The sequence below is a fragment of the Chiloscyllium plagiosum genome, unplaced genomic scaffold (genome assembly GCF_037043375.1).
Source record: "Chiloscyllium plagiosum isolate Xiang-an unplaced genomic scaffold, Cpla_swu_hap1 HiC_scaffold_22, whole genome shotgun sequence".
Classification (NCBI taxonomy): Eukaryota; Metazoa; Chordata; class Chondrichthyes; order Orectolobiformes; family Hemiscylliidae; genus Chiloscyllium; species Chiloscyllium plagiosum.
The window spans coordinates 44,871,200-44,895,018 of record NW_028270160.1 but is presented as its reverse complement, the minus strand read 5'-3'; the positions used below and the strand labels follow the sequence as shown (position 1 = coordinate 44,895,018).

Here is a 23,819-nt window from a genome sequence, read left to right as displayed (position 1 = left end):
TGTCCTGTAAGAGAATTGGAAGTCAATAGTTTTGTGATATGATGTTTGGTGGTGTGCCTTGTTATGAAGGTGTAAGTGTGCACTGTACCTTTTAGGAGAGAGGAGAAGCAGGCAAGGCTTGGCAAGCACAGAGTGCTGAACAATTTAAAAAGGTAATACTCCGTTGGAAAAAATAACTGGAATTGTGTTGCCATGGAACAAAAACAAATTCAAATTTGGCCAATCAGTGTAAATTATGTCCCAGATACCAAAATCCAGTAAAATTTGAATTTTCCTATTTGTAATGACACAGAACCAAAGAAATGATTCGATGTTTTGAGGTATAAAACTGGACATTTTGAACAGTTGGGGAGAGAACAGCAAAGGGCACCAACAAATATAGACTGCTAGCCGAATCACACTCTGAAAAGTACCTGTCCATAAGAAATTTGTGCAGCAGAAGACCAAAGAAAACTTGCAGGAAAATACAGAAGAAAATCTACAAAGGAGAAGCAACAAAGCTGGCTGGTTTTGAAACATGTTTTTGTTTGTAAATCTTAATCAGCTTTTTTTTATCGGAGGGAAAAAGTGAGGACTGCAGATGCTGGAGATCAGAGCTAAAAATGTGTTGCTGGAAAAGCGCAGCAGGTCAGGCAGCATCCAAGGAGCAGGAGAATTGACGTTTCGGGCATGAGCCCTTCTTCAGGAATGAAAAATTCTTGAAGAAGGGCTCATGCCCAAAACGTCGATTCTCCTGCTCCTTCGCTGCTGCCTGACCTGCTGCGCTTTTCCAGCAACACATTTTCAGTTTCTTTTTTTATCAGACCAGTGTTGTAGAGTGGGAAGTAAAATATAGGTTTAAGAGAAAGGAGTTTAAATAGTTTTTGTTTTAATGTTCCTCTTTGGATTTAAAGAATAAAATTGTTAATTTTTACTTTAAGTAGTGAGATCTGGCTTGGTTCTTTACATCTCAAAATTTAACAGATTACGACGCGAGGTGAGCTTGTCTGTGTGTTGCGTTTAACTTAGCAGAGGAGTTTCCCCGTGTCATAACAGCCTTCTGTGGCTGGAATTAAGTGGAGGCAGCAAAACATGCTTGAAGTTAGAATCATTGATAGGTTGTATGTTGTGAGTGTAAGAGATTGGTATTTCATCAATAGAGGTGTGATGCATTGAACAACATAAGAGAATGGTTAGGTCAAAATACTTCTGAGGGATGAGATTTTACTGAGGATTATCTTTTAAATTTCAGGATTAACATATTAGGTTTTGGAGACTCCTTTTTGTTTTGTTCAGATTATGGTTCAATTTACCTTTGAAAACCACAATTGAATCTGCCTCCCCCACACTCGGGTGGTGCACTCCAGAGCCGAACCACTTTTTCTTATGTCGTCATTTCTATTATCAATCACCTTAAAACTGTCTCCTCAGAGCTTCAAGTTGTTTCTCATTCTGTATAAAGTTATTTATTTTGTGAAAAAGTGTTACGCTATATGCTGTTTGTGGTTAGGAAGGTTGCACAAGAAAAGCAGATTAGCAGAGCCCCAGTGCTTGTCAAGTCTGGGCCAAATTAACTGAGTAAAACAACTAAACTCATAGCACAAAGTGAAGGAATGTTTACCTAAGTTCCCATTTGTGATCAGGATGGATGTAGGATTAGACTGGGATTGAGCAAGCCTAAATTTAGTCGCACGCTGTCTGGATCTCATCAATTTCATTCAGTTCAACTTCTATATGTTCAAGCTCTGCGTTGATCTGCTTTTTATATTTTGTTGAAATAAGTCTGCTATTATCATAATTTTGTTGACTTGATTAATGAATCATTTTATTCTGAACCTAATATGGATCAATTGGTCATATCGGTAACTCCATTGTGACCAATGCATCCTTCCACTCTGTCATCGTATAATATGCTTATAAACTCTAATTCAGTTCTGTGTCCCTTTTTTAAGAGGGACAGCCTACGTTTAAGAATAGAAAGTTTGATTTGGTTTGATCACTAACCAAGGGTAACTTTTATAACTGACATTGCAATTCTCCATTCCTCCTTGAATTGGGTTGGGTTAAAATTTCACCTCTGACTTGACTATATATTATTGGTTAAAATAATAGTGTTGAGCGAATACTGTATTGTTTGCCTGCTGAAGTGGATGTAAAAATGTTTCACTGTGCAGTCTGAAGAGCAGAAAGTTCTCGATGTTTGGTGAACAGTCTTCTGGAAATCTGGTTATTTATTAATTTATTTGCTGTTTGTGGAGTCTTGTGTGCATTTTCTGGGCTGTGTTTGCCTATATTACAGGGCTACTGATTATTGAAATAAGGGTGTGAAATAAGACCATAGGACAAAGGAGTGGAAGTAAGGCCATTCTGCCCATCGAGTCCACTCTGCCATTCAATCATGGCTGATGGGCATTTCAACTCCACTTACCCGCATTCTCCTGGTAGCCCTTAATTCCTTGTGACATCAAGAATTTGTCAATCTCTGCCTTGAAGACATTTAGTGTCCCGGCCTCCACTGCACTCTGCGGCAATGAATTCCACAGGCCCACCACTCTCTGGCTGAAGAAATGTCTCCGCATTTCTGTTCTTAATTTACCCCCTCTAATTCTAAGGCTGTGTGCAAGGGTCCTAGTCTTCTCACCTAACGGAAACAATTTCCTAGCGTCCACCCTTTCCAAGCCATGTATTATCTTGTAAGTTTCTATTAGATCTCCCCTTAATCTTCTAAACTCCAATGAATACAATCCCAGGATCCTCAGCCGTTCCTCGTATGTTAGACCTACCATTCCAGGGATCATCCGTGTGAATCTCCGCTGGACACGCTCCAGTGCCAGTATGTCCTTCCTGAGGTGTGGGGTTCAAAACTGGACACAGTACTCCAAATGGGGCCTAACCAGAACTTTATAAAGTCTCAGGAGCACAACAGTGCTTTTATATTCCAACCCTCTTGAGATAAATGACAACATTGCATTCGCTTTCTTAATCACGGACTCAACCTGCATGTTTACCTTCAGAGAATCCTCAACTAGCACTCCTAGATCCCTTTGTACTTTGGCTTTACGAATTTTTTCACCATTTAGAAAGTAGTCCATGCTTGTATTCTTTTTTCCAAAGTGCAAGACCTCACATTGAATTCCATCAGCCATTTCCTGGACCACTTTCCCAAACTGTCTAGATCCTTCTGCAGCCTCTGTTTGTAGTCTGGATGTTACATTTTTCAAACATATTGGCCAATTAAATAAAATAATCTAGCTCTCTAGCCATTTAAAATACTTTTATTTCAGCATGGAGGGCATTCTACACCACTTAGTACTAGTTTAAAGCTGCTTCATGCTAGAAGAGGGATTGATGGGAGCTTTTCTCCCAAGATATTCTGGTGCACAATCAAAGTATTCCCCTTACAACACAGTGCCAGCTGTGAGCATGTCTAACAACAGCCATCCAATTCTCCAATTCATGAGTACCAATTCATTAATTTAGCATGTCTCCTAGTTAGCTGGAGGAAAATTGATTGGCTTATGCACAGATTGATTCCGTACCAGCTGCAGCAAATTTTATTGTGACCAGAAGTATGATATTAAAACAAGATTCTTTTGGGGTTGAAATAATGGAGGAAAATTCTACATGGGAAAGAAATTTCAATTGCGAAGCATCTAGCAGCTGTGGAAGTTTTGCAGATGCTTTGAATTATTCTGTTATCTAAACATTGTCTTGGTTCATAATAGTGAGTAAAATTGGTAAAATCTTGAGTGTATCTTCAATTGGCAAAAATACTGGCTTATTCTATACAAGACAGAGCAAGAATTAGTACAGTCGTGCATCCTATTTTGAGGCTGTTTCTTTATGACTAACTTGGAAGCTTTTTCATTCTCTGACCTGCTTGCTAATATTTCTGATGTACAAATAAATCACAAGAAGGCATATTAGAAATGTTAGTTGGTTGTGAATTCTGTCTGAAGTTCAATTTCATTCTTGCTCAAAATCAGAATTGATACTTCAACCCAAATGAAGATGGTTAAACAATCTTACTGTTTGCATTCTAATGTAGTTGTATGGTTAAAATCCCATCTTCACTCCATAAAATAACAGGTTGTGATGAACTGTAACAGATTAATATATAACCACTATCCAGGCAATGTGGGTAGATTTTGCAAGATGTTATGCTGTAAAATAGAGTATTAACATTTTGAAACAATTAGCCATTCATTTTTGTGATCAATTTGATTTAAAAATACTTATCCAGCAGTCTTTTATTTTCTTTCAGCAACTCTCTTTTTAGGACAGTGCTATGCTTCCATACTGAATTTATTATATGCAGAATGGAATAAATTGAAATTATTCCAGTATAAAAATAAGCAATGAGAATTAACTAACAGGCATTTTAAAACAAAAAGTAGCTACTTTTATGTTAACCAACTTGGGTAAGTAAACTGAAGTCAGAAAATGGGAAATATACATAGATTCTTTAATTTTGGAATTTTCTACAAAAATGAAAAAGTTCATGTTTTGTTCTGTGTCCAGCCTGACGCCTTGATGTGTTTGTGCTGCAGTGTTACAATTCAATCAAAAACATAGAAAATAGCAGAACTAGGCTGTTCTGCACTTTGAGACTACTCTGCCATTCAACATGATGATGGCTGATGATCCAAATCTCTACCCTGTTCCCATTTCTCCCCATATCCTTTGATCCCTCTAGCCCTCTGAACTGTATCTTGCTACTTCTTGAAATCATTGAGAGTTTTGACCTCAATGGTTTCTGGTTGAGAATTCCACAGGTTCACCAGTCTGGGTGAAGAAATTTTTCATCTGTCATAAATGGCCTGCCCAGTATTCTTAGACGGTGAACCCTTGTTATGTACTCCCTAGTCATCTAGTCCTGCGAGATTTTTATAGGCTTTTGAGATCTCCTTTTTTTTTTAACTCCAGGGAATATAGTCCTAACTGATCTAACCTCTCTTCGTACGTCAGTCCCAATATTGCAGTAATCAGTCTAGTACTTTGTTGTACTCCCTACATTGCCAGAAGATCCTTCCTTAACAAGGCTCTGTACAATTGCAATAAGACATCCTCCCTCTCTGAAGACCAGCATACCATTTTCCTTCTTCACTGCCTCCTACGCCTGCATGCTTGTTTTCTACATCTAGCATTCGAGGACACCCAGGTTTTATTTAACCTATCTTCTTTCAGATTATCTGTTCTTGTTCTTGTCCACAGACTGGATAACCTCAATATAATCTATTCACGTTACACTTCACCTTATGTGAATTTGACAACTCACTCAACTGGTCCAAAGCACATTAATGCATCTCTAATCCACCTCTCAGCGCTCACTCCTACACAAGAGAAAGGAGCAGAAGTAGTCCACCTGGCCCCTCGAGCCTGCTCCGCCATTCGATAAAGTCATGGCTGATCTTTTCGTGGACTCAGCTCCACTTACTCATCTGCTCACCATAACCCTTAATTTCTTTACTGTTCAAAAATCTATCTATCTTTGCCTTTCAACATTCATTGAGGTAGCCTCAACTGCATTACTGGGCTGGGAATTCTAGATTCATAACCCTTTGGGCGAAAAGGTTCCTTTTCAACTCAGAGCTAAATCTGCTCCTTCTCGTTTTGATGCTATACACTTTAGTTCTAGTTTCACTTACCAGTGGAAACAGCCTCCTTGCTTTTATTTATTACCTTCATAATTTAATGTTTCCATAAGATCCCCCTTCCTTCTTTCCATTCCGATGAGTCCACTCAATCTGTCCTGATAAGCCAACCGTCTCAACACTGGAATCAACCTAGTGGACCTTCTCCGCACCTCTTCCAGTGCCAGTACATCCTTTCTCAAGTGAGGAGTGTGAAACTGTACACTACTCCTGGTGTAGCCTCACTAGCACCCTATACAGCTGCAGCAAAACATCCCTGTTTTTAAACTCCGTCCCTCTAGCAATGAAGGACAGCTTTGTGTTGTCAACAAATTGGGAGCTATTACATTTTTAAAAAATAAAATGAGTTCCTGCATCTAAATCATTAATATATGTTGTGAATACCTAGAGTCCAAGCACTGATCCCTGCAGTACCCCACTAGTCACTGGCTGCCACTCAGAAAAAGACCTGTTTATTACTACACTTTGTCCCCTAGCCAGTTCTGTATCATGTCAGTAGACTATCCCAATCCCATGTGCTTTAATTTTTCATGTTGGTTTCTTATGTGAGACCTTATTGACAGCCTTCTGAAAGTATAAGTAAACCACATCCACTGGCTCTCCTTATCAACTTTATTCGTTACATCCTCAAAAGAATTCCAATAGATTTATCAAGCATGAATTCCCTTTGATAAATCTGTACTAACTGTCCATCCTGGCAGTTTTCCCAAATACTCTGCTATTAAATATTCCGTAATGGACTCGATCTTTATTCCCAGTATGAATGCTAGGCACACTAGTCTGTAATTCCCTGTTCTATCTCGATGTGCTTTTTAAAATGGTGGTGTTACATTAATGACCCTCCAACCCACAGGAAATATTCCATAGTTTATAGAATCTTGAAAGACGACCACCAATGTATCCACTATTTCTAAGCCACTTCCTTAAGTACTCTGAGATGTAGATTTTTGGACCCTGGTGATTTATCAGCCTTTAATCCCATATATTTCCTCAACACCATAAGCCACTAATAGTGATTTCCTTCAGTCCCTCCAACCCCCTTTCTTTGGACCCTGTGTTCCCTAACAGTTTTAGGACTTTATGTGCTGTTTTGTGAAAGTAGAACCAAATTATATATTGAATTGTTCTGCCATCTTTGGTCACTGTTATGACTTCGTATTTTTCTGACTGTAAGGAACATACGTTTGTCTTCACTAAGTTTTTTTTTCTACCTCTTCAAATACTGATAGAAGTTGAAACTTTATTGCTGGAACAGCACAGCAGGTCAGGCAGCATCCAGGGAACAGGAGATTCGACGTTTCGGGCACAGGCCCTTCTTCAGGAATACTGATAGAAGCTCTTATCATCAGATTGAAACTTCCCCACTAGCTTATTTTTGTGTTTTACTTCTCCCTCTTAATCAATCCCTTTATCATTTTTTGCTGAAATTTAAACAGTTCCCACCTTCAGTTCTGCTGCTTTTTTTTGGTCAATTTGTGTGGCCTTTCCTGGAATCTAATATTTATCCCTATTTTCCCTTATTAGCCATGGTCAGGCCACCTTTCCTATTTTGTTTTTGTACCAGACATAAAGAAAACAATTGTTCCTGTTCCTCCATATGCTATTAAATGTTGGTGAGTGTGTGTCTTCCATCATCCCTGTAAGTAACATTCTCCAATTTACCATAGCCAGCTTGTGCCTTATACCATCACAGTTTCTTTTATTTAGCTTTAAGACCACTGTCTCAGAATTAACTACATCACCGTCCATCTTAATGAAGAATTCTATCATATTATGGTCACTCTAGCCAAGGGCCTTGTGCCACTAGTTTGCCAATTATTCTTTTCTGATTGCACATTGCCCAGCCTAGGACGGCCTGTTCTCTAAATGGTTCCACAATGTATTCATCTAGAAAACCATTTCATGCACACTCCAGGAATTCCAACTCAGGAAGTTGAATTGGTGTGGCAACATGCACTTTTGAATGATTGTTCTGAAGGTATGGATACTGACCATGACCCCCATGTTCTCTCTATCACATGGCTGAGCAGAAATTTCTCCCGCTTTTGCTCCTTGTCATTGTTGTGTTGGAAGGATTTGCAGCTTGACCGTCAAGCTGTTCAGTCATGTTCTGAATGAGGCTTCCTTGGCCAGCAAGTTCAGGAGTTGGACTTGAATCTGAAGTTTCTGGTTCAGAGGCAGGGTGCTACCTGCCATGCCTCAGGATCTCCTAGTATGTAGCTATATCAATTAACGAAATGCAATTTAAACACTGCAATACTGACTCACTGTTATGTATACCATGGGTGATTTCATTTTATAAACCAGGCAATTTGATTGTGCAATGATGCTAACTTGTACTGCCAACTTCACAGTTGCAGAAAATAATTAGCTATTGTATTTATCACAAATGAATTATCTCTCCTACGAGATATTCTAGTTGTTTGGAGTCACTCAATAAAAGTTTATCTTTGCCAAAACCCCTCTAAACTTTACAAATTGTGCATCACTTTGCATATCTTAACCACTGATCATGTGCAAGAGATCTTGTAGGCTTTTTTAAAATCAGCAGTTTGTCACCTAATGTTTTGCACAAGACCATTATTCCTCTGTTTGCCAATAAATATGCAATTCTTTTCTCCAAATAAAACCCCATTCTTTTGATAATTGCTTGCAAGCTGAGAAGACTATAAGCTACTGATGACGAAAAATAATTTTCAGTTCACATTTAATATATCCAGAGTCAGTGTAATATTCATATGTCAAGTTAGACTAGAGAAATGAATTTTCAGTACCTAATAGTTTAATAGTAGATCCTAATGCATAGATAAAACTGTGCTTTTGAACTGGGAAGGATCAGATTCAAGGTAAAGTCACCATAATCTTATCAGACCTTGCGCTCTCATTAGAGAAAAACAATTTGGTTTAACTGGAAGGTTACCATGCCTCATGTGAAGGGAAAGGTTGAGAAGGAGAGTTCTTCCTTGTAACCTTGGTGGGTACAGGAAATGAGGCCATGCTATTGGCATCACTCCACATTGCGGTCTAGCTGTTGGGCCAATTGGCTTTGAGCTGAGTTTTAGTCCAGCTTGAATACTTGCTGTTAAATCATAAAATCACAAAAATGTTTAGTGAAGAATAGCTCATTTTCTAGATTTCCTATTTGTCTCATCTAACAAGTGTTTTTATATAAATGTTTAGCATCACCTCCAGCTGCTAAACACTGCCCCATGATTAAAATTGAGAATACTGTATTAACTGCTCTCTACCTGTACTGCCACCTTCAATGATTGGTGCCTATGTACACACCCAGGTCCCTCAGGAACTGTACCATCCAGATTAGTTGAGCACTGTTTCCATGTTGGAAATGCATGACGAAGCTTCCTAATCAGCTAACCTTTCTCCATGTGACTACTAATTCTGTCCTGACTAATTACTTCGAGAAGCTTCCCCCACCGCTGAAGTTAAACTGACTAGCCTGTAATTGCTTGGCTTATCCTCACAACGTTTCTTGAACAAGGTTGTAATGTTTGCAGTTCTCTTGCACTACCCTTGATTCAAGGCAACACTGAAACATTATATTCAGTGCAACATCTTTGTGACACCACCCACTGCTTCCTTGATGCCCATTCTGTGAATTCAATGGCTGTCACACTATTAAATCCCCTTCCTTTCACCTAGCTCTGTTATTTATGTGCACCCTGCCTGCCTATCTCTGCTGCCCCAACTCATCTTGCTACCATCCAACATTCCTCGTCCTCTCTCCATCCCTCATCCGTCCTTCCCCTCTCTGTTGCCCTTTCTTGTCCCTCACTTCCCTCGCCTCTCCTTCCCCTCTCGTATATCCTCCTCTCATCTCCCCTTCGCATTACAATGGGCTATGCCAATGCCTAGATTACTGTTATCTTGGTACCTACTCATCATGTAGTTTCATAAACCAAGCCTTGGCTGAGGAAGTGAAAGCGAATATTGAATATGAATTTGATCCCATATTTGTATCTTTCTAGTATTTTGGTCTGTTCACATTATTGCCATGCTTGCTACAAGTCTCTCTTAAGCTGTCTGTTTTGAAGGAGGTATGAGTGATCAGCAGTTTTGGAACTTGCTAACATCACCACATTCCAACATCAATCATGAGATTTCCACACTCATAAAATAGATGTCATCTGCTGTAATGAATGGACTATATTTAGCTTTAAACTTTACTCCTGTCGATGCAATATGATGCAATCATAACTGTGGTGAAATGAGTAGCAGTCATTTGTTGAGCAAGTATATTAATTGTGTAATCTAGGAGTAATGCAAGCTGTTCAAGGTCAGAAAATTGCCAAACAGGTTTCAAGAGTAAAACCTTGAATTAACAAATTGCACTTTTTTTTTGTTTGAAATGATTGAGGAGGGTCAATCGATTGGGAAAAAATGCTCACAGCAAGGAAAGGGGGAAATCCTGGAAGGACTGTGGCACCATTCAAATAAGGGAAAAGAGGGCTGTATAAAAAAAATCTATATTTTAACACTCTATGAACAAAATCTTTTTGATTCCTGTGTAGAAATGTTGAATGTCAATTTAATATTTTTGAGTTGGAAATGCTTTTCTAAATCTATCGCACATCTGACAAGCCTAATGGTTTTCTGAGTTTTGTTGTTAGACTCCAGTATGATACTGTCTGGTTTGTATTCATTTGTATTCATTTCATTTAGGACATAGTGTACCTCAACACAAAGGAAGTATGTAATTGGAAACAAACAATGTTACTTTTTTTTACTGCTAAAAATGCCTTTTTTTTGTATCTTTGTTGAATTGTTAATGTGGTGAACTTGACAAAATCACTGGCAAATAAAAATCATTTTTAACAGCACTTGGCTGACTTCAGTGCCTAATTGTGTGAGAGAGAGAATTGAAGGAATGTAATAAATGAAAGAGTGCTGGATTTTCAAATTAGTACTGTAGTATCAACAACACCCAATCTCTTCTGAGACCAGCAAGATATAGGTGAGACCACACCTGGAGTATTGTGTGCAGTTTTGGTCCCCTTACTAGAGCAAAGATGGAGTGGCATTGGGAGGTTCACAAAGTTGATCCCAGAGATGAGTTTGTCTTAAGAAGAAAGATTTGAGAAGTTTAGGTTTATACTCCCTGGAAATGAGAATGAGAGAAGATCAAATTAAGGTGTTCAAAATGATAAAAATCATGGATAAAATAGACGTGCCAGAGACCTGGGTTCAATTCCCGCCTCAGGCAACTGTCTGTGGAGTTTGCACATTCTCCCCGTGTCTGCGTGGGTTTCCTCCGGGTGCTCCGGTTTCCTCCCACAGTCCAAAGATGTGCAGGTTAGGTGAATTGGTCATGCTAAATTGCCCATAGTGTTAGGTGAAGGGGTAAGTGTAGGGAAATGGGTCTGGATGGGTTGCTCTTCAGAGGGTCGGTGTGGACTTGTTGGGCCGAAGGGCCTGTTTCCACACTAAGTAATCTATTCTAATCTAAAAGTGGAGCAGATGCTTGCTCTTGCGGGGCCTTCTACGATGAGAGGTCATAGCCTTAGGATAAGGAGAAGTAAAATTAAAAGAAAGTTGAGAAACTACTTCTCCCAAAGGGTTGTGAATCTGTGGAATTCGCTACCCAAAAGTGTGGTGGATGCTGGGACAGTGAGTAAATTTAAGGATGAGTGAGACAGATATGTTTTATTGGTAATGGGTTGGAGGGATCTGGAGGCAGGAAAATGGGAGTGAGGAGCATGTCAGCCATGATTGAATAGTGGAACAGACTCAATGGGCAAAATAGCCTAATTCTGCTCCTGTATCTTAACTTACGAAATCTAGTGTCTGTTACAAGACTATCTAGAATCAGAAGGATTACAATACAATAATTTTTATTGGAGGAGAAAGTGGGCACTGCAGATGCTGGAGATCAGAGCTGAAAATGTGTTACTGGAAAAGCGCAGCAGGTCAGGCAGCATCCAAGGAGCAGGAGAATCGACGTTTCGGGCATAAGCCCTTCTTCAGGAATGTTTATTGACTGTTTATTGCCATTGTAAATTTTGTGGAGCTTTGCACCAGTTCCTTACTTCTTTTGGATATGTCTTTTAAACTGTGCATCTCTTTCTTGAATAATATGATTATCCTGCATGATACTCTGATGCATCTTAAATGACGTGCAGTAGCATTTATGAGGAAAGTTCAACTTTTGAGTCATCAGTGATAAATGTAGCCTAAATTGACCTCGCTGTAACAAAAGTGGACAAAACTAGTGTTGACCTTTCATGCTTTATGAAAGTAGAAAATGAATGATTTATAGTTACAAGTTCAAATATCTTCAAAAATAAAAGAAAAACATGTTTACTTCAAGTCATTGTGATACTAAAATACTGTGAATGTCTGCATAATTTATTTTTGAGTTGTTTATATTTCCTAATCTTCAGATAGCAAATCATAGCAGAGTTAGTGAAGCAGCAATAAATTAGAAGAATTGTTCATAACATCATGTAACCTTTCCTATTTGTCTATCATGGAACAGAAAAATATTGAACGTTTGTTACCTTTGGTTACACAAATGTTAATCACAAGGCACAGATTGAAGGTTAAACTGACCTTATGTGTCTCTCTGAAGCTATTGTAAGAGATGTAATCATTATTGGCCTTGAAAAAGGAAACAAGATTCTTGTATACTTAATGAGATTTGAAAGCCATTATAGATAATGCCTTAATGTTTGAATATACAGGAATTGTGTAAGTTCAAGGGGTGCTAGATATTTAGGATTTCATTACTGCTAATTCTCTATTCCTGAAGCCTGGCATCTTTTGAACGCAAACGTGTCTGATGTTGATAGTCTTGGAGAATTGTTTTCATGCTCTGATATAGAGATAAATCATGCAATGTTAAAGAGAAATTCTTTGTTTTACTTCAGCCACTGGTTTTACACTGTCTTCAAATGTTGTCATATTCTGTCTTTGGAAAATGACAAAGTAACAGTAGACTTTGACCAAACATATGATGCAGCAAATGCAGCACAACACATTTGTTGAGGTTGACTTAACAAATATTTGCTCAACAATGTCTCTTGCAGGCTCTGGTATGTTGTTTAAAAATGTGTTGCTGGACAAGCGCAGCAGGTCAGGCAGCATCAAAGGAACAGGAGAATCGACGTTTCGGGCATAAGCCCTTCTTCAGGAATGAGGAGGGTGTGCCAAGCAGGCTAAGATAAAAGGTAGGGAGGAGGGGCATGGGGGAGGGGCGTTTAGAATACGATAGGTGGAAGGAGGTTAAGGTGAGGGTGATAGGCTGGAGAGGGGGTGGGGGCGGAGAGGTCGGGAAGAAGATTGCAGGTCAAGAAGGCGGTGCTGAGTCTGAGGGTTGGGACTGAGAAACGTAGGGGGAGGGGAAATGAGAAAGCTGGAGAAATCTGCATTCATCCCTTGTGGTTGGAGGGTTCCTAGGCGGAAGATGAGGCGCCCCTCCTCCAGGTGTCGTGTTGCCATGGTCTGGCGATGGAGGAGGCCAAGGACCTGCACGTCCTTGGCAGAGTGAGAGGGGGAGTTAAAGTGTTCAGCCACGGGGCGGTTGGGTTGGTTGGTGCGGGTGTCCCAGAGGTGTTCTCTGAAACGTTCCGCAAGTAGGTGGCCTGTCTCCCCAATGTATAGGAGACCACATCGGGTGCAGCGGATGCAGTAAATGATGTGTGTGGAGGTGCAGGTGAATTTCTGATGGATATGGAAGGATCCCTTGGGGCCTTGGAGGGAAGTGAGGGGGGAGGTGTGGGCGCAAGTTTTGCATTTCTTGTGGTTGCAGGGGAAGGTGCCGGGAGTGGAGGTTGGGTTGATGGGGGGGTTGTGGATCTGACGAGGGAGTCACGGAGGGAGTGGTCTTTCCGGAATCCTGATAGGGGTGGGGAGGGAAATATATCGTTGGTGGGGTCTGTTTAGAGGTGGCGGAAATGATGAAGGAAACCCTCAGTCCCAACCCTCAGACTCAGCACCACCTTCTTGACCTGCAATCTTCTTCCCGACCTCTCCGCCCTCACCCCTCTCCGGCCTATCACCCTCACCTTAACCTCCTTCCACCTATCGCATTCCCAACGCCCCTCCCCCAAGTCCCTCCTTCCCTACCTTTTATCTTAGCCTGCTTGGCACACCTTCCTCATTCCTGAAGAAGGGCTTATGCCCGAAACGTCGATTCTCCTGTTCCTTTGATGCTGCCTGACCTGCTGCGCTTTTCCAGCAACACATTTTTCAGCTCTGATCTCCAGCATCTGCCGTCCTCACTTTCTTCTGGTATGTTGTTTTCCTACGTAATAGTTTTATTTGTGGCAGACTGTCGAAATTGAAAAATGGCAATCTTTTTTTTCCTTGATGAAAGACACACTAAAAAGTACTTACAAAAATGACCTAAATGAATTGAAATAAAAGCCTATGAAAATACATCTGACTAAATTAAGTGATATCCATACTTTGTGGTCCATGCTTTAAATTGAATGGCACAACAACAACTGATTTAACAATAATTGTATCAAATCAAATGAAAACTTTCTTTAGAGGTAAAGTTAGTTATTTATATACTATGAAAATTGAAAAAGCCATTTCCAAGCTAAATCTTGGGTAAATAAAGATTTTTTTTCCTGTTGAGGAATTATTAACAAGGCTGTAACTAACTCTGAAGTTTAGACTCTTGAAGGATTATGCTAATTAAAGCATGGCAGTCTTTCATGTTACTCACAATGACTTTATATGAATCTCAAAACTTCATAGTGATGTTTGCAGAGTTATGCAAAGCCAGAAATATCTCCAACAGTATTCCGTTTTGTCTTACAGGACCGGAATCGGCCCTATGATGCATTTAACTTGCACTCTTTGGAGAATTCTTTAATGGATATTATGAGGAGTGACCATGAGCCCCTCAAAGGTAAACACTATCCTCCCAGTGGCCCACCAATGACCATTGCTGATATAATGTGGAGGAATCACTTTGCAGGTTAGGAATATTCCTACATCTCTATATACTGTACTTGGTATAGATTCTAACTTTACCTGAATTTTACATACTGCATAATTTTGGTTGATTGTTTTCGCAAGTTTAGAAAATGATTTGTGATTTTTTCACTTACAAAATATTTCACATTTCTAAAAGCAAAGATGTGAAAGCCTTTATGAAAATATACATAACTGATGAAGAATTTAACGTTCATATGTTTCTTCAGTAATTTTTATTGCTAAAATGACTGTTCACATGCAAATGTAAAATTCTATTGTTTTATTATTTTTCATGAAGTATTATGGGACTGTTGCAACTTTTAAAGATTCTTCCTTTCCTCCTCCCTCTTATTTTTAGGATTTTGATTTGCTCAGCAAGAAAGGAATGAGCTTCTTTGATTTTCCTTTTAAACCTACAAATGCTTTTGAAGCCATTTTGCTTAGGAAAGTGTTTTTTTTATGAACAATCTTATTTTATCTGCATTATTTCTAGTTTCCATTTGGATTTTTACTTTGGTTTTTCTTTGCTTTATAGTCATATTAATAGATATTTCTTGGAGTTCAAATGCTACAATGTTTTCTCTTGCGTTCCAATAATGGAATACTATAGTCTGTTCTTGGCTGTGAAATAACCTTACAACATTCTGAGATCATCAAAGGAATTGTACAATAAAATCACAGTAAATCATGTTAAGTAGAGCTTCAAGATGGGTAAAGAAGCCCTGTATGTAACCTGATCTGCCTTCAAAAGAGCTCTTCAAAAAAGAACAAATAAAAACAGTTCAGTAAATTTGTAAAAAAAAGTGTTTATATTTCAATTTGTTAACCTCACAATGCCCTGACCTTGTACAGTAACAGGCATTGGTAAACATGAGTTTGCACGAGAGAAACTGAGATTTTTCTCTGCTTAGTGCTCTGTCTTCAGGTGAGTCCACCAGGTTGTCACTACAGTGAAACATGCTTATTGTCGTCTTGTGGTGCAGTGTGAAATTCTGGTGCACCTTTCCAGCTTCAGTGTCTTCCACTAGAGAAACACTTTGGCATTCTTCAAACTCTTGAGGGGGGATGGGGTAATATTCTTCCTTTGCTTCTGTTTATGCATTCAGTTCTTTTTCCTTATCCTGGTCTCAAAAATGTTGAAGGTCATCCAGGTATTTCACTACCTTTATACTATATGGATAGTGTCTTGACATTTGGAAAGCAATGTGACTACTTGAAATTTTCTATCACAAGAAGTGGTAGCTTTTTGCCAACAATGTTGGCTCAGATTAAAGCAGTGATACAATCCTTGCTTTGTTTTCTGCCATTACATGTTTTACCTTTACATGGAAACGTGTAACATGCCAAATGTGATCTGATAAAAAGTAGTGAAACAGTCTGGCTTCATCGGTGTTAAAAATATTGCCTCAACAATTATGCACCAGGAGACTGTGTTTTGCAGGCTTGTTATGACTTAGCATTCTAGTATGACCTAATTTAGCTTTGATTAGTTGGCATGGTCATATGACAAGCATTCTTGAGTTTGGTCTCTGTTGACTTTTTCTATTTTTCCACCAGGAATGGCTAACATGTTCACCACTAAGGTCATTGTAGATTATCTGAATTTTATGCATCTCTATTCTAGTGGGTGGGTACCAGGGCTTTTTCTTCCTTCTAGGAGAAAGTGAGGACTGCAGATGCTGGAGATCAGAGCTGAAAATGTGTTGCTGGAAAAGTGCAGCAGGTCAGGCAGCATTCAAGGAGCAGGAGAATCGACGTTTTGGGCATGGGCCTGAAGAAGGGCTTATGCCCGAAACGTCGATTCTCCTGCTCCTTGGATGCTGCGCTTTTCCAGCAACACATTTTCAGCTTTTTCTTCCTTCTGTTTTCTTGCTTGCTTCTGTACTCGCTCATTCTCTTCTGTGCTCGCCAGTTCTCTATAAACATTTTTGGTTTCAAGATTTAGGACAACTACATTTTGCATTTGAACCTCTACTCTAGATACATTCAGACAATTTCCAGAAGGTTAATTGATGTGAGGCAAGTCACAGTTCATAGCACATAGCCTTTGATTTGGCTGTTACTACAGTTTGAGGATTACTGCATTATACAGTCATTAGCACCTCCCTATCATATCTCTTTCACTGATGGAATCAATCTCTTGCCAGATTGCAAGTGTTCAGTTCTGAAAATCATGATGGATTTCAATGTTTGGAGGAATGTGCTTTAAACTTAGACAAAAACTAGAATTTGTTTTCAGTCTGGTAAAGAGGAGATGAATGAATAAGACCTAGTACTGTAGAAAATTAGTGCTTTTCTGAAGGAAAATTCTGGCTTTATAAATGTTGGATATAATACTGCCAGTTATAAAAAGAATAAAACTGGGTTGTCAACTAATCTAAATTAACAGTAGCACAGTGAAAATTGAGAGCAGTTCCGAACTGTTCACCTCATTACAAATACCTTCTGAGGGTTTTTTGAGAGGAAAAGGTAATTGATAATTGCTTTTGAAAGAATTTTTGCTGCACATAGTAAGCATTGCTCATTCGCAGGTGAACTAATACATGGAGAACTGACTAAAGGTGAATCATTACTATTCCAGAGCATACAGGTGACAGTGCACCACTTACCTCAGTTGACAATATATGGCTGTTCCTTTGGTGTTGCTGGGTCAGAATCCTAGAGCTTCCTCCTGACTGGCATTGTGGGGCTACCTACACCAATGGACTGCAGTAGTTCAAGAAGGCAGCTCCTTGTTGACCTCCACCTCAAGGGCAACTAGGGATGGACAATAAATGCTGGCCCAGTCAGTGACACCTGAGTGAATTATTTGGACTGCTGTGACAATATGTTAAACTCTGTTGTTTGAAACAGCCCAGCTCTTTTAGCTTGAAATTCTTGAAACTGGAGTTAAGTTGCCATGTTAAACCTGGCTAGGGAATTGCATTCAGTTTGAATCGGGAAGTTACGTTGCATGTTCTTAAGGAAGGGTTTCTTGATCGAAAATGTTAGCTCTGATTTCTCTCCACAGATGCTGCCAGACCTGCTAAACTTGTCCAGCAATTTCTGTTTTGATTTCTGATTTACAGCATCTTTAATTCTTTTGGTTTTTAATTATGTTGCATGTTGGAATCCAGTCTTGAGACCATAACTATATGGCAGGGACTATGAATAGTTATGAAAGGATTCAGTAACTTGAATTACACTGACTTGAAAAAACTTCTTGATCTGTTAGTTACAATAAATTGTGGATATCTTTATTTTCAAAGCATCTTGCTGCAAGCTTTTTATTCATTTTTGTGTAACTTGTAGTCTTCGACTCTTCTAGTATTTTTCTCATTACTCACTTAAATTCCAATTGATTTTGCTACCCACAACCTATCCCATGTTTGTTGTCATCCCCGTCTTCTCTCTTTTTTGATGTTCTGTTCTCCTGTATAAGAGTCGGTTTCAAACTTAAAGGAATATGTTACTGAAGGTTGTGTGTCCTAACTCTATCCTCCATGATGTTCTGTAGCTGCACGTCCCAATTTGCCGCTTTTTCATTGGAGACAGCCTTGTCAGACACTTACCCCTTCACCTCCCTGATAGCTGACTATTTAATTGTTGCACCTTCCACGTGGGACAGTTGCAGTAAATGTCAACTGTCCTACACTTCAAAAAGTATGGGGAGGAAGCCTCACATTTTTACAGTGCCTTTCATAATGTCTGCATTCCTAAGTGCTTTACAGCTAATGATTGTAAAACCAAGTGTAGTCACTGTTGTAATGGAAAAAAAACGTAAGAGTCAATTTACACATGGCAATGTTCTTAACCAACATTGGAATAACAACTGGGTTATTTGTTTCGGTGATTAAAGAATGATTTTTAGCCAGGATACTCAGAACTACTTTGAATAGTGATGGGATATTTTGAGGGGACAGATTGGGCCTTGTTTCATCTGTCTGAAAGATGATGCTGTTAACCATATATAACCAAGGGTATTAATGCCGCATACCTTTAATACTGCACTGAAGTGTCAGCCTAGATAATGTACTTGATTCTCTGGAGTAGGATTTTGAAGCCACGATTTTCTGGCTGAGGCAAGCAGTCTCCTACTGAGATTGGTCATTATTTTTTGTTCGCAGACAGTATGATCCCATGGAGGGTGGGGTTTGAGTCGGAGAGAAACAGAAGTTTGCATTTTGCAGTCATTGGTGCTGCAAAGGTATTGGCTACTGACCTTTTTAAGATGGCTGCTGTCAAAGATCTCTTAGGCATGGAGTTTAACCTTCCAATTGCTCGTTTCATTTTGGTGTCAGCTGTAGGGGTTATCTGGTATCCAGCAACAGCTATGCCATCAAACAGGCTCAACAAGCAAATACAAGGAAGAATTCTCTCACATACCTTTTGGCAATTCAAAATTTCACTTGTTAAATTTACAGAAAATTACATCTGCACATGGGATTAATGTAGAAACTGGATATATAATAAGTCTTTAATTTTTAAATTTTTAAACATTGAACAGAAAGAGTAGACTTTCCATAAATGTTACGGGATTGTTTGGGGCTAGAAGCTTTTCCTCCGTAGTTCTGATTCTCTATTTTCAGCACCAACCCCTCATTGGTTCATAATGCTGGTCTTGGCAACACTGCACATATGTCATAACCATTTTTTAAAAAATTACCCCTTCATTCCGACATAGTGACATAATATTTTTAAGGATTTTACAGTGAGAATGCATAAAAAAAATGTTCACATCAATTGACTAATTTCTAACACACCTCATCTGAGGATTACAATAGCTAGTCTGAGAAGCTCTGGTTATAATGAACATGCTCTGACTGTCACTGTTTAATTGCCTGAGTCCCTGTCTGTTTGACTAATGACAGTGAACACTGTCTGTTTGCCACCATTATAACCCACAGCATAATGTCATTTTTGGGTCAGAAATTGAAAAACAAGTGAGGTTGGAGATGGTTGTGGTGATTATGTTGCTAGAGTAGTAATCCAGACTAATGCTCTGCAAACATAGGCTCAAATCTTCCACCACTGTCCTCTGTCTGGCTATATTTGTCCTCGCTTTGAACAATGTCTCCTTAAAGTTCTCTCACTTCCTTCAGGTGAAAGGGGATGTTATGGGGACCTGTATGGGCACCAATTAGACCTATCATTTGTGGGATATGCAGAATATTCCTTATTTGTGACTCCTCCCTTCCCTTCCTCAAGATGTATGTTAATTTCTGAGAACAGAATTACCCCTTTTAAGGGCTTAAGCTGAAATGTTGACGCTCCTGCTCCTCGGAGGCTGCCTGACTTGCTGTGCTTTTCCAGCACCATACTTTTCGACTCTGAGCTCCAGCATCTGCAGTCCTCACTTTCTCCCTCCTCAGCCCCAAGACACCTTTCTCCAAAATTGCAGAAGGTGTAACACCTTGTTTATTTTCTCCCTCCTCAATATTCAAGACCCCAAACACATCTTCCAGGTGCAGCAGGGGCTTACCTGCACTTCATTCAATCCAGTCTATTGTATTTGCCGCTCACAATGTGATCTCCTCTATATCTGGGAGATGAAGTGCAGACTGGGTGATCATTTTGGAGAACACTGACTTTCTGTCTGCAAAAATGACCCTAAGCTTCTGGTTGCCTGCCACTTCAACACACCACAGTGTTCCCTGGCTGACATTTCTGTCTCAGCCTTGCTGTTGTGCTCCAGCAAAGCTCAGCACAAACTGGAAGTACAGCACCTCATTTTCTGTGTGGGGGCTCTGTTGCTGTTATGTCCTAATATCAAGTTCAACAGTTTTAAAGTCTGAGCTGCTGCTTCCTTGTCCTCACCCCAGCCTCCATAAACCTCACATGGGCTACTACCACAGCCATCCCATTATCAGTTACTCGGGGTACCAATTAGCAGCTATGGATTTTCCCAGGCTGACCTTTACTCATTCCTTTGTCCAACTAGTCTTTCTCTTTGGACTCCATCGCCACCTATTGTTTATTCCTCCTCCTCCTCCTCACACTCACACTCACACCTCCGCATATATACTAACCTTTTCGTAGGTATGATCATTCCTTAAGATCAGTGGATCCAAAACATTAACTCTGCTTTCTCTCCACAGATGCTGTTTTTGTTTCTGAATTCCAGCATCTAAAGTTTTGTTTTATTTCTTTGTTTAGCATGTGATTTGTGTTCTTTAACTTTTTACACCAACGTCCTGTTGTGCAAGTTATGTAATAGATTAGATTCCCAACAATATGGAAACAGGACCTTCGGCCCAACAATCCAGACCAATCCTCCAAAGAGCACCCCGCCCAAAACCATTCCCCTACCCTACTCTGTATTTACCCCTGACTAATGCACCTAGCATTATGGGCAGTTTAGCATGGCAAGTTCACCTGACCTGCACATCTTTGGACTGTGGGAGGAAACTGGACACAGTTTGCCAAAGTGGGAATCTAGCGGGTCCCTAACGCAGTGAGGCAGCAGTGCTAACTACTGAGCCACTGTGCTGCTAAAAATGTAATCTAACATTTTAGCAGCAAAAAAAAAGCTACGAATAACAGGTACTTTCCTGATTAACTCCTTTCATAATATTTAGTGTCAATCAAAATATCACCTTCCTGTGATTTTCTTTGAAACATAAATCCAAATTTCTGCCATGTATCCTCTTTGAAATTGTCTTTAGTTTTCAATTTTTATCTCCTGTCACCTGAAACTATAAATAGACCTGAACCACTTTAAAGTGAGTGTCTTAATCAGATTTGTATTAGTAATTTGGTTAAGTAGTTAATTTTGCTGCTTTTTGGGGAAATAAAGCCTATTAATGCAACTTTACCCTTTTTATTAATAATATCATCATACTACTTAACATCATATAATCATGTTACTTTTTGGGATGCCTGTTTAGGCAAAATGTTTTAAGATGTTACTGCTCTTCTCCACCCCCAAAGCCATTTGCTTGAACTGGAAACTTTTCAAATTACTTGGTTAGCTGTGCAAGGAGGTGATGTTACACTGAGTCATGTCACCAAGTAATGTGCAATGAATGTTAAGTTTGAGGTGGGACAATGCACTCATTACTACCACATTCGCCATGTCACAGCTTTAACAGAAACATTCCCATGTTTTTTTTTAATACAAATGGAGGTGAGGGAGAGTAAGGAAAAGGAATTGATTTCAGCAATGATGTGAAAATTGAAAAAGATTAATGAAATCTCGGTCTAAAGGTAGGTTTGTTTTTTGAAGAGCTTTTCTTTCAAAAGTGGAGAAATGAGAGGGATTTGAGATTAGAATTCCAGTAAATAGGGCAGAGCCTGACATTGGTACAATGAGAAGATAGCTGAATGCAAATAATGTGACACAAAAATGGAGCTTTACTGGGTTAATCTTTTGAATATTTGGGCAGTGTACATAAGTAAGAGTAAGCCACTATTTAAGATTAAATTGGCAGCATACGTTATAATCCATTTAAAATTATGATTGAAAAGAAAAAGAAAGCCAGTCAGCAAATGTTTGTAATGGAGTCCATGCTGATTGGCATCCTGTCAGCTGAAGTCAAGTGTGCAGCATTTTAGTTTGGGTTGTTAGACTTGCTCTTTTGGAAATTAAAAATTCTGTTGGGAAAGTGAGTGAAAGGTATGTAGTATAATTAAGAAACAAGTTTCATGACATCTTTCTGTCTGCTTCTTCCTACCCCTATTTCCACCCCCCCCCCCGCTTATAAAATTTGCTTTTAAATGGAGTAAAACAAAAATGGTTAATTTGCTGCAAAGTACTTCAAGAGCGACTCCATTTCCTGTTGACGATTTAAAAGTCACTTTTTATATTCACAGATTTGAAAGTTTGAGTACTTCAGATATATTATTGGTCTGTATATGTTGAAATTCCTCAGATATTAGCCCATACATTTCCAAAGTTCAGTGAGCACATATGGTAAACTGCAGGCATGGAAACCATTAGGGTATGGCAGGTAATGTAGGTCAGATTGCATCTGTAGGCTTTGATACAAGATTAAGGTCCAGGTGAATGAAGTGTATGAGTGAGTTGAGGTGTTAGTGCCTTTTGCAGGAGAATGCATTTGTGAAATCTAGGGATGGTGGAGTCTCTATCATCAGTCTGTCTCCATTTTTCTCAACTTGTCACAACAGCAATAGTGTCCCTAGAAAAAAAAACATGATGATCAAGTTTTTAATCTCTGAACTATTACTACAAGAGAATAGGAGGTAAATGGAAAAAAAACCTCATGATTTAAGCTATGGACTGTCCACTGGGGCTCATGCCCCTCTAAGGTTCTTTATGAGAATTGCAATGTGTCAACCCAATTAGCATCTTTAGCATAAAATATATTTAAAAATCTAATTATACACTAAGATCTTTACTTTCCCAATTTGGCATGCATATGGAGCTTATTTTGTCAAACTGCTTTACTTTTTAAGAAATGGGATACTGTAGCAAAAGCATAGTGGATGATTGGTTTAAACACAGATGTCGGAAATAATAGTTTCAAATCAATAAGTGTGAAGATTGAGAGATTTTCTTAATCCAATGAAAGATGAACAATCTGAAACGTTAATTCTCTCTCCCTACACAGGCGGCCTACCCTGCAGACCTTCTAGCATTTTTGTTTATGATGGAACTTTGTATCTTTTTAATACACTGAACAACTTAAAATGTTTTAACTAGGCTTGAACACATCTTCAGCATCTTGCCTTCAAGCATTGTATTTCTGTTGTTAAATTGATCCACTGAATGCAGTCAATTGAGTTTTAATTCATTGTGCAAGAATTGCACTGGTCGAAGTTTGAATCATTAATAACTGTTGACTTTACTTTGCTTGAGTTATATTGAGTTGAATAATGTATAGGAGGAGAAATGGCAAGAAGTTTGTTTGAATAGTATGCAAACTATTGCACTGTTTTAATGATTTTTAAAGTTGCGATAATGTTACATCAACTGCTTTGTTTCTGTGAATGGTTATAATACAATCTGGAGACTGTTATGGTCAGTTTATTATTAAAGTATGCTCTTTGGATAATCAAATAAATTATTTCCAGTGGTCAGACAACTGAGATATGAATTGCTAACTTGTAGGTGCATTAACTAAACTTTGAATAGAAATTGTTTATTTTACAGTACTGCTCAGTGAACAACACAAATGATCCTGTCTGTTGGAGCAGATGACCTTGTGATCTGGTGGTAGTTTTCCTACTACCAGCCAGAAGGTCTCGGTTCAAGTTTTGTGTTAATTGTGTTATGACATGACTGAACAGATTGATTAAAAATAT

General features: G+C 39.1%; 1 protein-coding gene across 1 annotated transcript in view; it reads left to right on the top strand.

The window, feature by feature from the left end:
* The window catches only part of cpeb3 (cytoplasmic polyadenylation element binding protein 3), a 119,887-nt gene that overhangs the window by 13,300 nt on the left and 82,768 nt on the right, over positions 1 to 23,819 (top strand). Inside the window, 1 exon segment of the mRNA XM_087998999.1 lies at positions 14,418 to 14,577. Coding sequence (XP_087855125.1) covers positions 14,418 to 14,577 — 160 coding nt within the window.